Genomic DNA, 17,139 nt, shown 5'->3' on the forward strand with positions numbered 1-17,139 from the left:
GAATATATATGGATTTGATTCAGCTGAACAGATACAGGTAGAAAACATTCGTTGATAACTTCCTCACAGCCAAGAAGGTTGATGAGCCAAATGGGGACGCCTATCTTTCCGAAACAAGCACATAAATTTCCGCGAGAGCATATCGCAGTGTTGATCTCAATGTTGAGTTTCTTATTTTGAAGATCACGTTGGCTGAAGTGGGAAGGGCAGCGAAGATGATCTTCATAGATTCTAGGAAGCTATCTCAGGGGACAAATGCGGTTAGCCGATCATTTTAGAAAACCCGATGCAAGATAATGCATTTGTAGCCAGTAAACGCAATTCCGATTCGTGGTCCTGGGTCTAAAGCGCGTCTTTGGACACCACTCACGATATTTTTGGACGAGTTTTAGTAGTTGTGAGCTAAATTAAAGAATTACCGCAAAATCTATAAGGAAACCTGCAAAAATATATTTAAAACATTAATCATCGATTTTATATTAATATTGCAACATCTTGCCATCATTTAATGCAGAAAAATATGAGAGAATTGTCACACGTTTGAATCATATAAAGGTCAACACAAAACGGAACTTGAGAAAAAAGTGATGCCGTTGTATATTTTTTCAGAAAAAACCATTTGCATAGTTTTACATACATTTTTTCTTCTGCATAAAAAAGTAGTTTTATAAAGCCACAACATTCTTATTTCTAAGGGCGTTCAAGATGACAGCGTTAGAGCGATAAATTGCTTACATCCATCACCTTCTGTCATTCCATCATGGCCCTAGCTCAGAATTTTTTTATAAACGCGCCAGCTAATGTCAAAATGTATTGAATTTGAGCTCAGATAGGCGTTTTTGAAGCAATTTCTGAAGTAGTGTGTTCTTCAACTGAATTCTTAGATAGGGCGCTTTTGAAACCAATTTTGAAATAGGGCGTTATTCAAACTTTTATGAGACGGGGTGTTTTCGAAATGACACCCGAGATAGGAAGATAGGAAGAGTGCTGACTCTAGTTGATTTTAAATTAAATTTCATGCGAAAGTTCCGAATTTCTAATACAAATTTTAATAAATTATCAATCCAACGTTTATGTACAGCTACTATATCTTTCACTATTTGGCATAGCCAAAAAAGTCAGCTGTTTTCGAGAAAACCCGCCTTTAAGTGTTTGTCAAAATTTGCAAAAATTACTTTTTCTTTTATAATATCATTGTTTGCGTTGCAAAAGTAAAAATATTGGATTGCTATTTTCTGGAAATTTTAACAATTACAGATATCGAATCGCGTACTAACTCAAACTCGAAAGAAGTGACTTTTTCGGTTACACCGGGAAGAGACAAATATGTATAATCCAAAATTCAAAATTTTACGTGACGAGCTGTATAATGTTACGTTTTGATCCCTGCATGATTGATAACACTAACAAAATAAAAAAATCAAAAGGCTTTTTGCGAGGCACATATCAAGTTGTAGTCGAGTACACAAAACTGAATATTCAAAATTTCCAATAGACTCAAAATATGAAGTAAGGGGCAAAAACCCTTTTCGTATGTTGAATTATGTATTAGTTTATTATTCTATTTCTAATTGGTCTATGATAATAATTATGTGTCATCGGAAAGAGGAACGAGCAGGACGAGGAAATAGTGAATGTTGTTTCATACGTTTATTGAGTAATTTTGCCAATTTCGCATTGCCGCACTGTATATATTGTAACGAATTCTGGGGATTTCTTAAAATTTATACACCTTCTGGTAATGTTCGAATCTCTGAACTGTCGAATAAATAACTCCAATATTGTATTGCCAAATGGACTTTATTATACTACTTTAGGAGTAGTACAATTATACTTCAATATCACGTACTTCACAAAAACGTAGCGGCCACTGTGGTGTGATGGTAGCGTGCTCCGCCTACCACACCGTCTGCCCTGGGTTCACACCCCAGGCCAAGCAACATCAAAATTTTAGAAATAAGGTTTTTCAATTACAAGAAAATTTTTCTAAGCGGGGTCGCCCCTCGGCAATGTTTGGCAAGCGGTTCGGAGTCGGCATAAAACATGTAGGTCCCGTCTGGCCAATTTGTAGGGAAAATCAAGAGCAGCACGACGCAAATTGGAAGAGAGCTCGGCCTTAGATCTCTTCGGAGGTTATCGCGCCTTACATTTATTTTTTTTTTATATTTAATTACTCCCAAGGTCTAGTCATTTCGCGAAAGTCTGTTGGAGAACAATTGTATCTCACTTGGTTACCAGTTGTATACATGTATATTTGTAGTTTATGCTTTTCTTATAGCCATATGCGTGTGTATGTGTGAGCAACTACTTCGGCTGATTATTACATGTGTGTGTGTTAGAGATATCTCTTCTTGTACATAAGTGTTGCCGTTTTTGTTGTTGTGATTATTTACTAACAGCATAGTGATGCTAATATTCGCCACAATATGTATGTAGTTTCGTATGTTCTCTTTAAGCATGCATCACATGCGCGCGAAAATTACCAAATCCTTTCTTAATTGAAAAATAAATTGTTTTGTGCGAAATATCATTTGTACATTTTTTGACAAAATTAGACTGCAATATTGCGTAAATTTTTGTTTATTCATATTTAGCTGTTCTAGATGTGTAAAATATGAGTGCGAGCATTTTGCGAATTTAAATATTGCCCTGAGTATACATACATATTGTAACGAATTTTAGGAATTTCTGATAATTATACACCTTCTGCTAACGTTATTCAGTATTGAAAAAATTTCTTTATTTAGACTTCTTTGGGAGTAGTACAATTATACTTCACTTCTCAGCTAATAGCGTGTTTAAATAAAACTGAGTAGATATTCCTCAGGTTGCGCTGCTTTTATACACTCTGTTGCGTCGTGCGCATATTTCTTCCAAGGTCTAGACTTTTCACGAAGATGGAAGAGTTCTATCGCATACTTGGTTATTTAGCTATATGCGTGTGTATATGTGAGTAAAAACTTCTGCTCTTAACTGATGACTACATGTGTGTATGTGAGATATCTCCTCACTTCGAGCTGCTGGTTATGTGTGTTCTTGTATATAAGTGTGGTTGCTTGCTGTATTTGGTGTTGTGATTATTTACTAACAGCATAGTGATGCAAATACCTTTCCAAATGAACCACTTTCATTTTGTTTCGTGGTTTGCCAATGGTTTGTATGCGGTAAACTACATCGTTGATTCGTTTTATAACTTTGTATGAGCCTTACCAGTTACATTGAAACTTCGGGGACAAACCTTTTTTTCGGTGTGGGTTGTATACAACACCAAATCTCCTTCCAGAAAACCGTACGAATTAATTGCTTCATCGTATCTGGCTTTCATCTTTTCACTCATAATCCTCGTTCCATGTCTTACAAGTTCGTGTATTTCCCGCATCTCTTCCTCCAAGACACCAGTGGATTTCCTGGCATTTCTTTCCGCATCGGCACTTATTCCAAACTTCAAACCAGCTGGCAGTCGAAGGTCATTGCCAAAAATTACCTTTGCAGTGGTTTGACGCGTTATCCCATGCACTGCCAATCGGTTAGCCATCAAGAATATAAGGATATATGTGTATCCCACTCTTTATGGAACTTGACCATCGGACTGGGATGCAATGCAGTCCGTGTTTTTCGAATGCCCAACACACATTTCTTGGAACACAGCTGTTTAAAAATTCCTGTCTTGGTCAGAATGTAACTCCATTGGTACACCATTGGTACCTTGCAACCCAATTGTTTATAAACACGTCTGCTACTGTCTCCGCTTCTTGATTTGGGATTGGGTATACCTCTGGCCATTTGCTGCGACATCCATGGCAATCCTTTCAAATGGTGTACCGGAAATATATTGCCTCATCTGGCCATGACTACGTGTTTTTGGCCCTTTCGCTCTGCTGCAAACCTCGCAGTTGGCAATCTACTCAGTGACCGACTGACGGCAGCCAACCCAATAGAATCTTTGCTTAATTTTCTCGAACGTCCTTGTAATTCCAAGATGACCTCCACTTGGACCGTTATGTACCTAACTGAGAACGTCAGGAATCCTTTTCTTGGGAACAACTATCAGTTTCTTCTTGCATTGACCATCCTCACTATCCCATATTTGGTGCAGCAACCGGATATCAATTGTAAACTGTTCCACTGGGCCCAATATGAATTCGCAATAGGACTCTCTGCTGACATCTCTTTACTTGGTCTTTCGTTTCGTTCGAGCCCTTGCATAACATTTGGCAGATCTGTATCTTCTAGCTGATACTTCCTTGGTTGTTCCATGTACCATTCATCCGAACACGTTATAGTCATAAGCCGGACATCTATGATGTCTTCCTTAGCCTCAGCTTTCGAACAGGGTTTACATTCCAAATTACATTGTCTTCGTGACATTGCATCGGCATTCCCATGGGTACTACCTTTTCGATGCTCAATGGAAAAGTCATAGATTTGTAGTCGCTCGATCCACCGTGCCAATTGTCCTTCTGGATTACGGAACTGCAAGAGCCATTTTAACGCTACGTGATCTGTCCTGACGCGGAATCGCTGCACGTAGAGGTACTTGTGAAAATGTTTAATGCACTCTACCAATGCCAACTGCTTTCTTCGTGTAACGCAATATTTCCTCTCTGGCTTCCCAATTGATCGGCTGTAATATGCAACTACCTTGTCCTGTCCCGACCAGTTGTAATAAAACGCCTCCTATAGCATATCCACTCGCATCTGTATCTAGAATAAACGTTGCTCCTGGAATCGGTTATGCCAACATTGCGGCAATGCACAATCGCTCTTTCAATGTTTGGAAAGCCACTTCTTGCTCCTTCTTCCATTCAAAAGCTGTATTTTTTCTTGTAAGCTCGTGGAGGCTACGGGCTACGCTGGCAAAGTTTTGTACAAATCGGCGGTAATATGTGCACAGCCCAAGGAAACTTCTTAATTCATGCAGGTTCTGTGGTCTTGACCAATCCTTCAGCTTCTATCTTTTCATTCGCAGTGCAGATGCCCTCTGTCGTTACCTTATGACCCAAGTAACTAACTTGCTTCTTGAACAGAGAACACTTTTTGGGACTAGGTTTCAAACCAGCACCAGTTAATCTTTGGAAAACCTCCTCCAATTTCTTCAGATGTTCTTTCCCTATACGATGATGTTGTCTAGGTACACTAAGCATATTTTCCAATGTAGTCCTCTCAGAACCTGATCCACGAGTCTCTCAAAAGTAGCTGGTGCATTACAAAGTCCAAAAGGCATGTAAATTGCCAAAGACCATCTCCAACCATTTCGTACCAGATAGCGAGTCCAGAGTGTCGTCAACTCTTGGCAATGTGTAGCTATCCTTTTTCGTGACGTCGTTCTACTTGCGGTAGTCCACTCAAAACCTCATTTTTCCATCCTTCTAGTTGAAACGTTTTCCTGGATCTTTTCACAATTGATTACTATTTCAGCCTCTTGGCATCTTCCAATGTAATTCCTCTAGTCAGTTTGAGTGGTGACTTGAACTCATTGAGTACTCTTACCGGGATACGTCCATCATGTTTTGTCATAGCCATGGTTTTTCCTACAAGTGCATTCGGTGTAGATTTGTTTGCTGCCTCGATAACCCACAATTTGTTCGTCCCACGATCTCCATTAACCTTTGCCCAGATTACTGCCTCCGATTTTGGTGGTATTTGCTGATTCTCCTCCACCAACACTCGTTTACTCCTGTAGTCTCTCTCGTAGCCGAAATTAAGTGGCACATCCATGTTCTTATATCGCATCGTCTTGCCTTGCATGTCGATCTTTATGCCTTGGTCGATTAAGAAGTCCGCTCTAATTATGATTGCATCAACAATCTCTGCCACTATAAAATTGTGTACTGCCGTGACGTTCCCAGTTGTGACTTCACACGCTACTTCTCCTAGAACCTGGATGTCTTCTCCAGTGGCTGTATGCAATCTTGCTCCATGCAATGGTCTTATCTTCTTGGTGACTAAATCGGATCGAATGATGGAATGAGATGTGCCCGTCTTGTCAGTAAACGTTCCTTTCCATCCACATGTCCTCCGACAGTAAGAATGCTCGATCTTCTTCCAATTTGCGAGATAGAGATTTTGGTGTATTCAATTGCGGGAGCCAGCTCTCGCCCATTACGGCCGACTCGCTTAAGTTAAACGGTTGAGTGTATTTGGAAATTCGATCATCTCCTTCAGCCTTTGCGTTTACGACCAGCCAAGTTGTAACTACTAGGCCCGGTGCTACAATTACGGGCAATATGACCTGGGTTTCTGCATTTGAAACAAATAATAACTCTAGCATTTTTCTGTCGCGATCCCTTAAGTGCTTCCAAAATTGTGTCTACCCAGTCTGGCCTTTCTACTTCAATAAAGAGTTTCCTGAGTCAACGTATGTGATACCGTTTCTGCGAATGTGGGTTTTGGGTTTGCGTATGTCGCTCACTTTGTTTAAACATCCCGTATTAAATTGATAAAGCTCTGAATTTTTACCCTTTCGGTGTATTCCACTGGTGCGTCAGCATTTTCCAAATGAGCCAAACTTTCAACTCCCGAAGCAAAGTCTCATTAGCTTTTTGGTAACAGTTTTGCAATTCTATTTGGTGTATTTGCTTCTTGTGTTCACTTCCGTATCGCCTTTCAAGAACGCCCATCAATGTTTCGTAGTTGTTTCGTTCTTCGCAATTTCTTCTCCATTAGATTGAAAGAAATAACCCTCCACATTAATTCCTTCCGACTCCATAAACTCTTGTAGTCGTGCCTGAAGTACGGAATTATTGCCGGTTGTATTCAATCCACGGTTCTCCAACTCCTTCAGTTGCTAGATATTCAACTCACTCAACTTGGCCACGTCCTTCTTGTCCTCTTTATTCAACAATCCCACTTCTGACACCAATTGTAACGAATTTTGGAAAATTCCTGATAATTTTGCACCTTCTGCTATCGATCAAATCGCTGAACTGTCGAAAAAATAATTCAAGTATTCAGTATAGCAATATCTCCTTTATTTACTACTCTACTGTAGTAGTAGTACTTTACAATACTCGTGTACTTCACTAAAAGCGTGTTAAAATCAAACTGATTGATAATTCCCTCTCTGTTGCATCGGTCGCATAAATCTCCAAGGGTCTAGACTTTCCACGAACAACCTTCTAGAACAGCTGGTTATTTATTTCTCCTTTATGTGACTGGTATTTACTTTTGTCTTCTAATTATATGCGTGTGTATGTGTTAGTAATAATAACTTGTGCTCTTAAGTGATGACTTCATGTGTGTATGTGAAATAATCTTTTCGCTCTTAGCTTCCATGTTTGCATGTATGTGTGGCTGCTTGATGTTTACATGTACACACATATGTGTGGTTGCTTAATTTGCTGTTGTTGTGCATTTATTTACTAGCAGCACAGTGACGCATCGAAATTGCCACCATTCGCCACAATATGGAAAGGGGATTCTGAGTATTTATTCGAAACTTTAAGTACCCAGCAAACACTTGGAGTCAAAAAAGTGGTATAAAAGAAACTTAAATCGGAGAACTTACACTCTTTATGAGCTTATTTAGGAGCCCGAAATGAGTGTATTTCCCTTCTTGGAATGGTCGTCTGATACTCTATACATTATGTGAGCCTAAATAGGAGTCCGATCAGACTCCCATTATGCTCATAAACAGCTCATAATTTGCTTTATATGCCTCTTCGGAGTCATTTATGTGCTATATTATGGATTAGGGTCGGTAAGTTTATGGCGGATTTTGGACGCATATCTTTCAAAATGGGGAAGCAGATCCTTAACATTGGTTGCGAAACAGGAATTTTCAAGGAAACCCATAAAAATGTGGCACACCGACGTCAAATCCAATGAAAGACATAGAGGCTCTACACATCAACCAGGGCATACCATGGAGTCAATGTTGTAACAATGAAACAAATGCCGAAATATTTACATTGGTGGAATACATATTGTAACGAAGTTTGGGATTTCCTGATATTTTGCATCTTCTGCTAACGTTCGGATCGCTGAACTGTCGAATAAATAACTCCAATATTGCAATACTGAACAATATGGTCTTTTTTAGCCTACTCGGGGGTATAGTACAATTATACTTCATTATCGCGTACTTCACAAAAGCGTGTTTAAATCAAACTGAAACTGATTCCTCATGTTGTTGCTGTTGTAGCGATTAGGTTACTCCCCGAAGGCTTTGGGGAGTGTTATCGATGTGATGGTCCTTTGTCGGATACAGATCCGATACGCTCCGATAACACAGCACCATTAAGGTGCTGACCGGCCATCTCGGGAACGATTTATATGGCCACATTGAACCTTCAGGCCATCCCTCCCTCCCCACCCCCAAGTTCCAAGAGGAGCTTGGGGTCGCCAGAGCCTCGTCTGTTAGTGAAACGGGATTCGCCGCTCAAAGGTGAGGTTGACAATTGGGTTGGAGAAGCTATATGTTGCGCTACACAACCCCTTGAATCCCGCTGATTCCTCATCTTGCGCTGCTGTTATACTGTCGGTTTGCTCGTTTACCCATTTATCCTAAGGTCTAGTCATTTTGCAAAAATCTGTTCGAGAACAATTTATCTTATTCTTGGTTACCAGCTATATACATGTACATATGTTTGTAGTTTATGCTTTTCTTATAGCCATATGCGTGTGTATGCGTAAGTAACTACTTCGGCTGATTACTACATTTGTGTGTGTGAGATATCTCTTCGTTGCCTTGTACATAAGTGTTGCCGTTTTTGTTGTTGTGATTATTTACTAACAGCATATTCGCCACAATATCATTGCGGAGATGATTGAAGAAAAGCGTTCAAGAGAGAAAAAGCATCCATACCAATTTAAATCGGAAACAATAAGACTAGTTATAAAGAATGATTTTGTTGAAATTAAATATGAAAGACGATTTTAAAAAAATAAAATATGAATATTTCTTCCAAAGTTGCTTTGTTTACTGAGTACTCTTGGCATAGAAATAAATAAATGCAAGGTGCGATAGTCTCCGAAAAGATTTTAGGCCGAGCTTCATGCTCATACTTTTCACATACTTCGGATTCCTAAATTAAGACCGCTCCGAGATATATGCATTTTGTGATTCTTGTATACTCGACTTGACCTACAATTTGATGAGGCGCGCCTCCAAAAGGGTACATTTTCGCTATCACACAGTGAAATTCTTTTTTAAGTCACTTAATTAACTCTCCAATCTTATTTTTCAGTCACTCAATCATCCGAACGTTGTAAAAATCAAATACTCCGTCAATAAACCTATCTCTATTATCATGGAATATATGTCTGGGGGCTCCTTTCAAAAATACTTGCAATATCAAAGGCCAAATTTGACCAACGCGAGGCTATTGCACTTCGTGAATGATATTGCTAAGGTATGTATTGTTATTAGTTTTTGAAAACTACTTAAAGATTATATCGGAACTAATCGGGCTTAAACGTGGATCATTTAGTGGTTGTTGTCGGGATGGTTTCGGGTCTATTTCAGCATAATTTCGGAATTTTTCTCGAAATCATATCGGATTATTTCGAAACTGTTTTTGAATAGGAATGGCGACTGTAACGGGATAATTTTGGGACTTTTCCCATATCATTTCGAATCCATTTCAGGATAATTTCGGGATCATATGAAATAAATACAGGAAGGAAATTATTATGGAAACGTTTAAGGATTATTGCGTAACCATTTTATTCCGGGAGTATTTCGGAATAATTTCGAAAACATTTTTATTACGGGAACAATTTCGAAACCGGTTCGGATTATTTCGCCATAGTTTTGGAATTATTTGGGGACTATTTAGATACAATTTCTAGATTATTTCGGGACTATCTGCCGATTAATTGGATATTGTTTTTTTGTAGGAATAATTTTGTTGCTATTTAATAAGCATTTCGTGTTTTTTTACTGTTTCGGGATCATTTCCATGGTTTTCGTGGCCAGAAAATGTCGGTAGAGTCTTAAGGTTTATTTTCACAGATCGGCCAGTTTACCTTAGCCTAACCTAAGGTTAATTTCGGGATAGTTTTCGGGAGCCTTTCGGAATCATGGGCATGATCATTATTAAACAGTTTCGGTGCTGATATCGGGATAGTTTCTAGGGACTATTTTTGGATAATATTGGGGCTATTTCGTGATTCTTTTAAGGATTGTTTCGGGACTACTTATGAATTATTTCGATAAGATTTTCGAACTGTTTTAAACGGGATTTCTGTCACACCTACTCTGCGAATCCTTTTACAATTTTTTTTTTCTTTTACAAATTGGAGGGTCCTGCATGCTAAAGCAGAAGAATAGCTATGTACATAGTTGCCGCCGTAGTTTTGGAAGAACACTTTTTAAGTTATGTCGATAAAGGGCCAATTAATGGTGATTTATAACCATAACCAGATACAAAAGCTGATCGAACTTACCTTATGGAAATCAACGTAATCGATTAATGGTGCCATACCGTAACGCTAACGCCATAACCATACCATAGCCAACCAATTGGTTTTTGGTTCTCGCCATATCCATAACCTAAAAATATTTGAGTTGGTAAATTTAATAACTTTTTGTAGATTTTATTCATTGTTTTGGATACGTTATGACTAAGAGACTTATTTTTTGTTGAATATGTTTGTAATTTTTTGTGTTTTCTTCATTTGTATAAAATTTTCACAATTTTTAGGTTAAGGTACCATTAATTGATCACATTGGAGATGGATATGGATATGGGTATGGTTACAACTATGGCGTTAGGGTTAAGGAAGTTTAATTAGCCCTTAAATCTCTATAAGTATTCATCACCGGCGGTTTTTCGAAGTGATTTTTTTTATTTACTTTGTGTATCATACATAAACTAAACAAGCTAATTAGCGATCAAACGCCAAATTTGTAACATTAAAGTAGCAGAGAATTCGGATATTCGAAATAACCGTTACCAATCCTTCGCAACTAATAAAACATAATCTGCCCAATTCTAAATAAAAATTCCTTGTGAGTTTTTTCACTTCTCCCTTTCCTCTTATTCTGAACAATGTTCGAAAAAACGGAAACCGGTTATGGGAGAAAAGTAGGTATTATGAATGTGAGTGAGAGGGAGATTTCTCTGCCATTTCTTAGGAGTTTTTTCACTTGTTGAATTCAAGGGAATGCATCAAAATAGTTAAAGAAAATTGGTTCTTTTAAGAAAGAACACTTGCTTGTACAAATTTGTGCTAAAATATGTACATTTTACCACAATATTCTTTATTTTAAGTCGAAAAGTATAACAAAAGCAACGGAAAAGCTCTTGGTATATTTGATGCAGTCATCCAGAAATTGCGCAAGGATTTTTTAAGAAGACTTAAACTCAACTCGACTTGGACGCCAGAAATTGCTTTGCTGAATGAAAGCAGGCAACTCCGGCGGATTTGTGTTATCCCGCCGTATTCTTCTCCGTATGCTGCTCTGTTGATGTTGCTGTGGCACCAATTCATTACTCATTTCAGTGAATACCACATGAAATGCAATAATGTACATTGTTTATATTTTATTTCTTAATTTCAAACAAATTTGCAACAATAATTAAACTTTTCAATTTTTTTAAACAAAATAAGAAATGCGCAACGAAATTTCAATTGACAAAACAGCTGACTTTGAAAATTCGAAATTCTTATTCCCTATTCTCCCCAGGAGAAAAGAATTGGAGGAATTTTTCCTCTGGAATAAAAAAATCCGCGAGAACGAAATTCCGAGGGAATATTTAGAATTGGGCAGATTATTCCTACAAAAGTTATTGAAATTTCAATTTTCCACAATTGTAGGGTATGGATTACTTAGCAAGTAAAAAAATAATCCATAGAGATTTGGCAGCTCGTAATATTTTGGTGGATAAAGATCATGTAAAAATATCTGATTTCGGTTTGGCGCAAATAGCGAATACAGATGGTTATTATTTGGTAGCAAGTCAACGCGAATTGCCCATTAAGTGGTAAGATGTGGAAAGAAACTCGAATAATATTTGGGAATCTTAAAGTGTAATATATATGTGTCCTTTATAGGTATTCACCGGAATCCATAGCATACAATAAATTTTCTCTAAAATCAGATGTGTGGTCATATGGTGTAACGATATTTGAAACGTTTTCACGTGGAGAAATGCCAAATTTGGACCCTAAACTAGAATTGCTTCAGGAAGAGTTTCTAAAGCGGCTACAAGCGGGAGAGAGGTTGAATCAAATTTACTCAAGTATTTTAAGTATTACATTTGATTTTATTTTAACTTTTTTAGATTACAAAAACCAGATATGTGTCCACAAATTGTTTATGACAAACTCATGCTACCGTGCTGGCAAGCGGAACCCCAAGCGCGTCCTACTTTTGCCACACTACTTGATGCTATAAGGTCAATTATGGATGAAGAAGGAGAAGCTATTTAGACTACGTGTATATACGACATGTATGACATTTTATGCATGTCAAAACCATTTCGGCACGATTTTTTTTTTTTACTACTTAAAACCCAGCGAAGGTAACTTTAGTGATTAAGTGTTTCACTTTGTGATGACTAGCAAAAGATTAGTAAAGTATAATTTATTGTATAGTTTCCATGTAAAAATAGGCGCCTGTTGCGTGTACTTTATATTTGAAATTTTTTTTTTTTAATTTGTTGTGGGGAGGCGATCATAATATATCAGGCCAATTCTAAATATTCTCGCGGATTTTTTTATTCCCGCGGAAAAATTCCTTCAATTCTTTTCTCCTAGGTAGAAGAATAATTGGGGAATAGGAATTTCGAATTTTCGAAGTCGGCTGTTTCGTCAATTGCAATTTCGTTGCGCATTTCTTATTTTGTTTAAAAAATGTAAAACTTTAATTATTGTTGCGAATTTGTTTGAAATTAAGAAATAAAATATAAACAATGCACAGTATTGCATTTCATGTGGTATTCACTGAAATGAGTAACGAATTGGTGCCACTGCAACATCAACAGAGGAGCATAAGAAGAAGAAGACGGCGGGATAACACAAATCCGTCGTAGTTGGCTGCTTTCATTCAGCAAAGCAATTTTCTGGCGTTCAAGTCGAGTTGAGTTCGCCTTTCGCCATATGCCAAAATCTATTTAAGCCTTTTTAAAAAATCCTTGCGCAATTTCTGAATAGCTGCATTAAATATACCAAGAGCTCTTCCGTTGCTTATGAAAAGTATTCGACTTAAAATAAAGCATATTGTGGTTGTTGTTTTGTATATTACCCTGCGAAAATCGTTGGATCATGTGGTCCACTGGAGTACTTACCATTATGCTCCACTGTAATGCAGTAATGGACCAACTCGTGTTTCTCCACGAACATATTGTAAGCCGATCATTGCTCGTTTTTAACGATTGTAATCACTACACGATGTTTATTGGACTGTGGGTACTCCATGGATTACTCTGATGTAATGCGGAGGTTGAGTATATGGGCCAGTCCTGGGACATCGCAATGTTAATTGGACCATATTTTTTGTATGAATTGTGGTTAATTTTGGAGCACTCGGTTGGTCCATAGCGAGTACTCCATACAAGCATGCATGGATGACTCGCGATTTTTGCAGGGTAACAGTGAGAATATTGTGGTAGAATGTACATATTTTAGCACAAATTTGTACAAATAAGTGTTCTTTCTTAAAAGAACTAATTTCCTTTAACTATATTGATGCATTATCTTTAATTCAACAAGTGAAAAAACTCCTAAGAAATGGCAGAGAAATCTCCCTCTCACTCACATTCATAATCAGCCCAATTCTAAACGAAATTTCCGTGCGAGTTTTTTCCCTTCTCCCATTCCTCGTATTCCTTGTGAGTTTTTTCACTTCTCACTTTCCTCCTATTCTGAACAATGTTCGAAAAAGAGGAAACCGGTTATGGGAGAAAAGTAGGTATTATGAATGTGAGGGAGAGGGAGATTTCTTTGCCATTTCATAGGAGTTTTTCACTAGTTAAATTAAAGGGAATGCATCAAAATAGTTTAAGGAAATTCGTTCTTTTAAGAAAGAACACTTATTTGTACAAATTTTGTGCTAAAATATGTATTTACATTCTACCACAATATTCTCACTGTTAATACAACAACCACAATATTCTTTATTTTAAGTCGAAAAGTATATCATAAGCAACGGAAGAGCTCTTTGTATATTTGATGCAGCCATCCAGAAATTGCGCAAGGATTTTTTAAGAAGGCTTAATTAGATTTTGGCATATGTCGAAAGGCGAACTCAACTCGACGTGACCGCCAGAAAATTTCTTTGCAGAATGAAAGCAGGCAACTCCGGCGGATTTGTGTTATCCCGCCGTCTTCTTCTTATGCTCCTCTGTTGATGTTGCTGTGGCATCAATTCATTACTCATTTCAGTGAATACCACATGAAATGCAATAATGTGCATTGTTTATACCTTATTTCTTAATTTCAAACGAATTCGCAACAATAATTAAACTTTTCAATTTTTTAAACAAAATAAGAAATGCGCAACGAAATTTCAATTGACAAAACAGCTGACTTCGAAAATTCGAAATTCCTATTCCCCAATTATTCTTCTCCCTCGGAGAAAAGAATTGGAGGAATTTTTCCGCGGGAATAAAAAAATCCGCGAGAATATTTAGAATTGGTCTGTATATCAAAGTGCAGTCTACTAAAAGATGAGCAAAACTAAAACATTCAAATATTCTTTGTTAGTATTGCATTTTTTCATAAAACGAAACCAAACTTTTGTGGCGTCATTCTGTCGTTCTCTCGTTGGAATTTGTATTTTATGCAGTATTTTTATTATTTCAGCATCGTTTCTGGATCAGTTTGAGTTGTGTATAGAGCCATTTCGATAACTGTAATTTAAAAACAAGTGCTCTGATTTCGAATATGAATTTGGTGAAAGATTTGGGTCTTCCTGTCTTTTAAATAGTCCTTCGTTGGATAGAAATCGAGCACACTCACACATATACACTAACTGGAATAACGTTTGAACGATTTAATATAGTAACTTCTACTGCGTTGCAAAATTTTTTAAAAATTTGAGATTTGCAATTGATTTTTAAAATATATTTATCTTAAGATAAAATATGTTTCATAACTTAAATTTGCCATAAAAAAAAAGGTTTGCTTTAAAATGCTTTTAAATATGAAAATTTTACAACAGGATTTTTTTAATTTGATTTAATATTTAAACATCGGCGTGGCCTATTATTCAGACCAATATATGTATGTATATACTTATGTATTTTTTACTTGTACATCTTATTTAAGTTCTTCATTAGTATTCTAATGTAATATATGTATGTATGTTCAAACTATATCAGTAGCTAAGCGAAATATAGCCCTATTCGCCTGCTGATGAAAAAAGTCCTTATTAGAGAATTTAATAAAAAAAAACTATTGCCTCCTCTCAGCCACCGTTGCATTGAATCTATATAAGCAAATTATAGGACACATTCGTATCAGCAGCGGTTATAGGTCAATATTCCAACCAACTGGCGTTATATAGCTTAAATAATATAAGGCATGTCACAAAGTTGAGTATACAAAAGTGTTTATTAAGGCCAAGTTTACATATGTGACCCGGTCTATGAAAAGGTTGCTTATGACTCAAAAAAGAAATTGCGAGAAAGAGCTGTTAACAGCTGTTGCTTTTTTTTAGTCATAAGCCACCTTTTCATAAGCCGGGTCACATATAACGAGCTATCATAAATAACTAGATTTCCCATATAAAGACCCTGGCAAAGTATACATAGGCAGTATGCCTTATTCATGACCATATGTTTACTTAACCATATCTATTGGCATCAAATATTGGTGCCTTAACCTAAAGAATGTGATAATTTCATAAAACAGAAGAAAATGCAAAAATTTAATAACGAATTGCACATTTAATAAGTCACTTAGTCAAAACGTATCCAAAACAAAAAAATAACTATCAAAAAAGTTTCCTCCTATTCTGAACAATGTTCGAAAAAGCGGAAACCGGTTATGGGAGAAAAGTAGGTATTATGAATGTGAGGGAGAGGGAAATTTCTCTGCCATTTCAAGGGAGTTTTTTCACTTGTTAAATTAAAGGGAATGCATCAAAATAGTTAAAGGAAATTGGTTATTTTAAGAAAGAACACTTATTTGTACAAATTTGTGCTAAAAGATGTATTTATATTCTACCACAATATTCTCACTTCTAATACAACAACAACTACAACCACAATATTCTTTATTTTAAGTTGAAAAGTATATCATAAGCAATGGTAGAGCTCTTGGTATACAAATTTGATGCAGCCATCCAGAAATTGCGCAAGGATTTTTTAATAAGGCTTAAATAGATTTTGGCATATGATGAAGGACGAATTCTACTCAACTTGGCCGCCAGAAAATTGCTTTGCTGAATGAAAGCAGGCATCTCCGGCAGATTTTTTCCAACAGCAATTTACAAACAGAAAAACAGCTGATCGAAAAACTGCTGGTTGTAATTTACGCAAATTGTGAAATTTAATTCAAATATTGCAACCGGAAAATAAAGCATGGAAAAGGTATCTGTTAATGAAAATAATTAGGGCGAACATCTGGATGAATGGGTGCTTGGGGAGCACTTAACTTCTATTTCAACTTTTTATAATTTTTTGTACCGCCAAATAATTCATCAGCTGTTTGCAAATTGTGATAGTTTTTGATGGATTTCTGTTCGCGTAATTTTTTACATATTTTTCTCTATGAGAGGAAACAGCTGATAGTTGAGAGGGTTTGGCTGTTTGTAAGTTTCTGTTGGAAAAATACGCGAACAAAGCTATTGAATAATTGATCAGCTGTTTTATACGGACATGGAAACGGCAAGTTTGACAGGCCCTTAAATTATTCGCTTCAATATTCGGTTATACAACAAAATTTAAGAGTTTTATTTTCCTAGTCCCAGAAGCTTCTCTAGCAACGTTAAAAACATCATAAAGAAAATGGCTGACCGTCATATCTAGTTCTTGGGGATGTGACTTTTTAAAAGCGTAGATTTGCAATTGTTGATTTATTGCATGTGTAATAGGGTGTCCCTTATATGAACGAAATATTTCGTTTTGCAATTATCAAAACGCACACCCTCTAATTCGGTTCAGTATACAAACCTCTGCTTAAATAACAAATTTTAACTTTCCACGTAAACTTTAACCCGTGTCGACAGGGCCTCAAAAATAGCAGTTT

The 17,139-nt window shown here is 36.8% G+C and overlaps 1 protein-coding gene across 2 annotated transcripts in view; it reads left to right on the top strand.

Moving 5' to 3' along the window:
• Positions 1-15,358, top strand: part of hop (tyrosine-protein kinase hopscotch) — a 188,161-nt gene extending 172,803 nt beyond the window's left edge. The window contains exons 11-15 of one of the 2 annotated variants that reach the window (XR_010953102.1): positions 9,189-9,353; positions 11,764-11,930; positions 12,001-12,168; positions 12,231-12,470; positions 14,752-15,358. Coding sequence is in view for 1 of the 2 variants with exons in the window: in XM_067784431.1 (XP_067640532.1) it covers positions 9,189-9,353; positions 11,764-11,930; positions 12,001-12,168; positions 12,231-12,378 (648 nt within the window). In the remaining variant the exon portion in view is untranslated. Of the gene's footprint in view, positions 1-9,188; positions 9,354-11,763; positions 11,931-12,000; positions 12,169-12,230 lie in introns of both variants that reach the window. The other variant, XM_067784431.1, reaches the window with a different exon arrangement.
• Positions 15,359-17,139: the final 1,781 nt, after the last annotated feature.

The sequence above is a fragment of the Eurosta solidaginis genome, chromosome 4 (assembly GCF_040869045.1).
Source record: "Eurosta solidaginis isolate ZX-2024a chromosome 4, ASM4086904v1, whole genome shotgun sequence".
Lineage (NCBI taxonomy): Eukaryota > Metazoa > Arthropoda > Insecta > Diptera > Tephritidae > Eurosta > Eurosta solidaginis.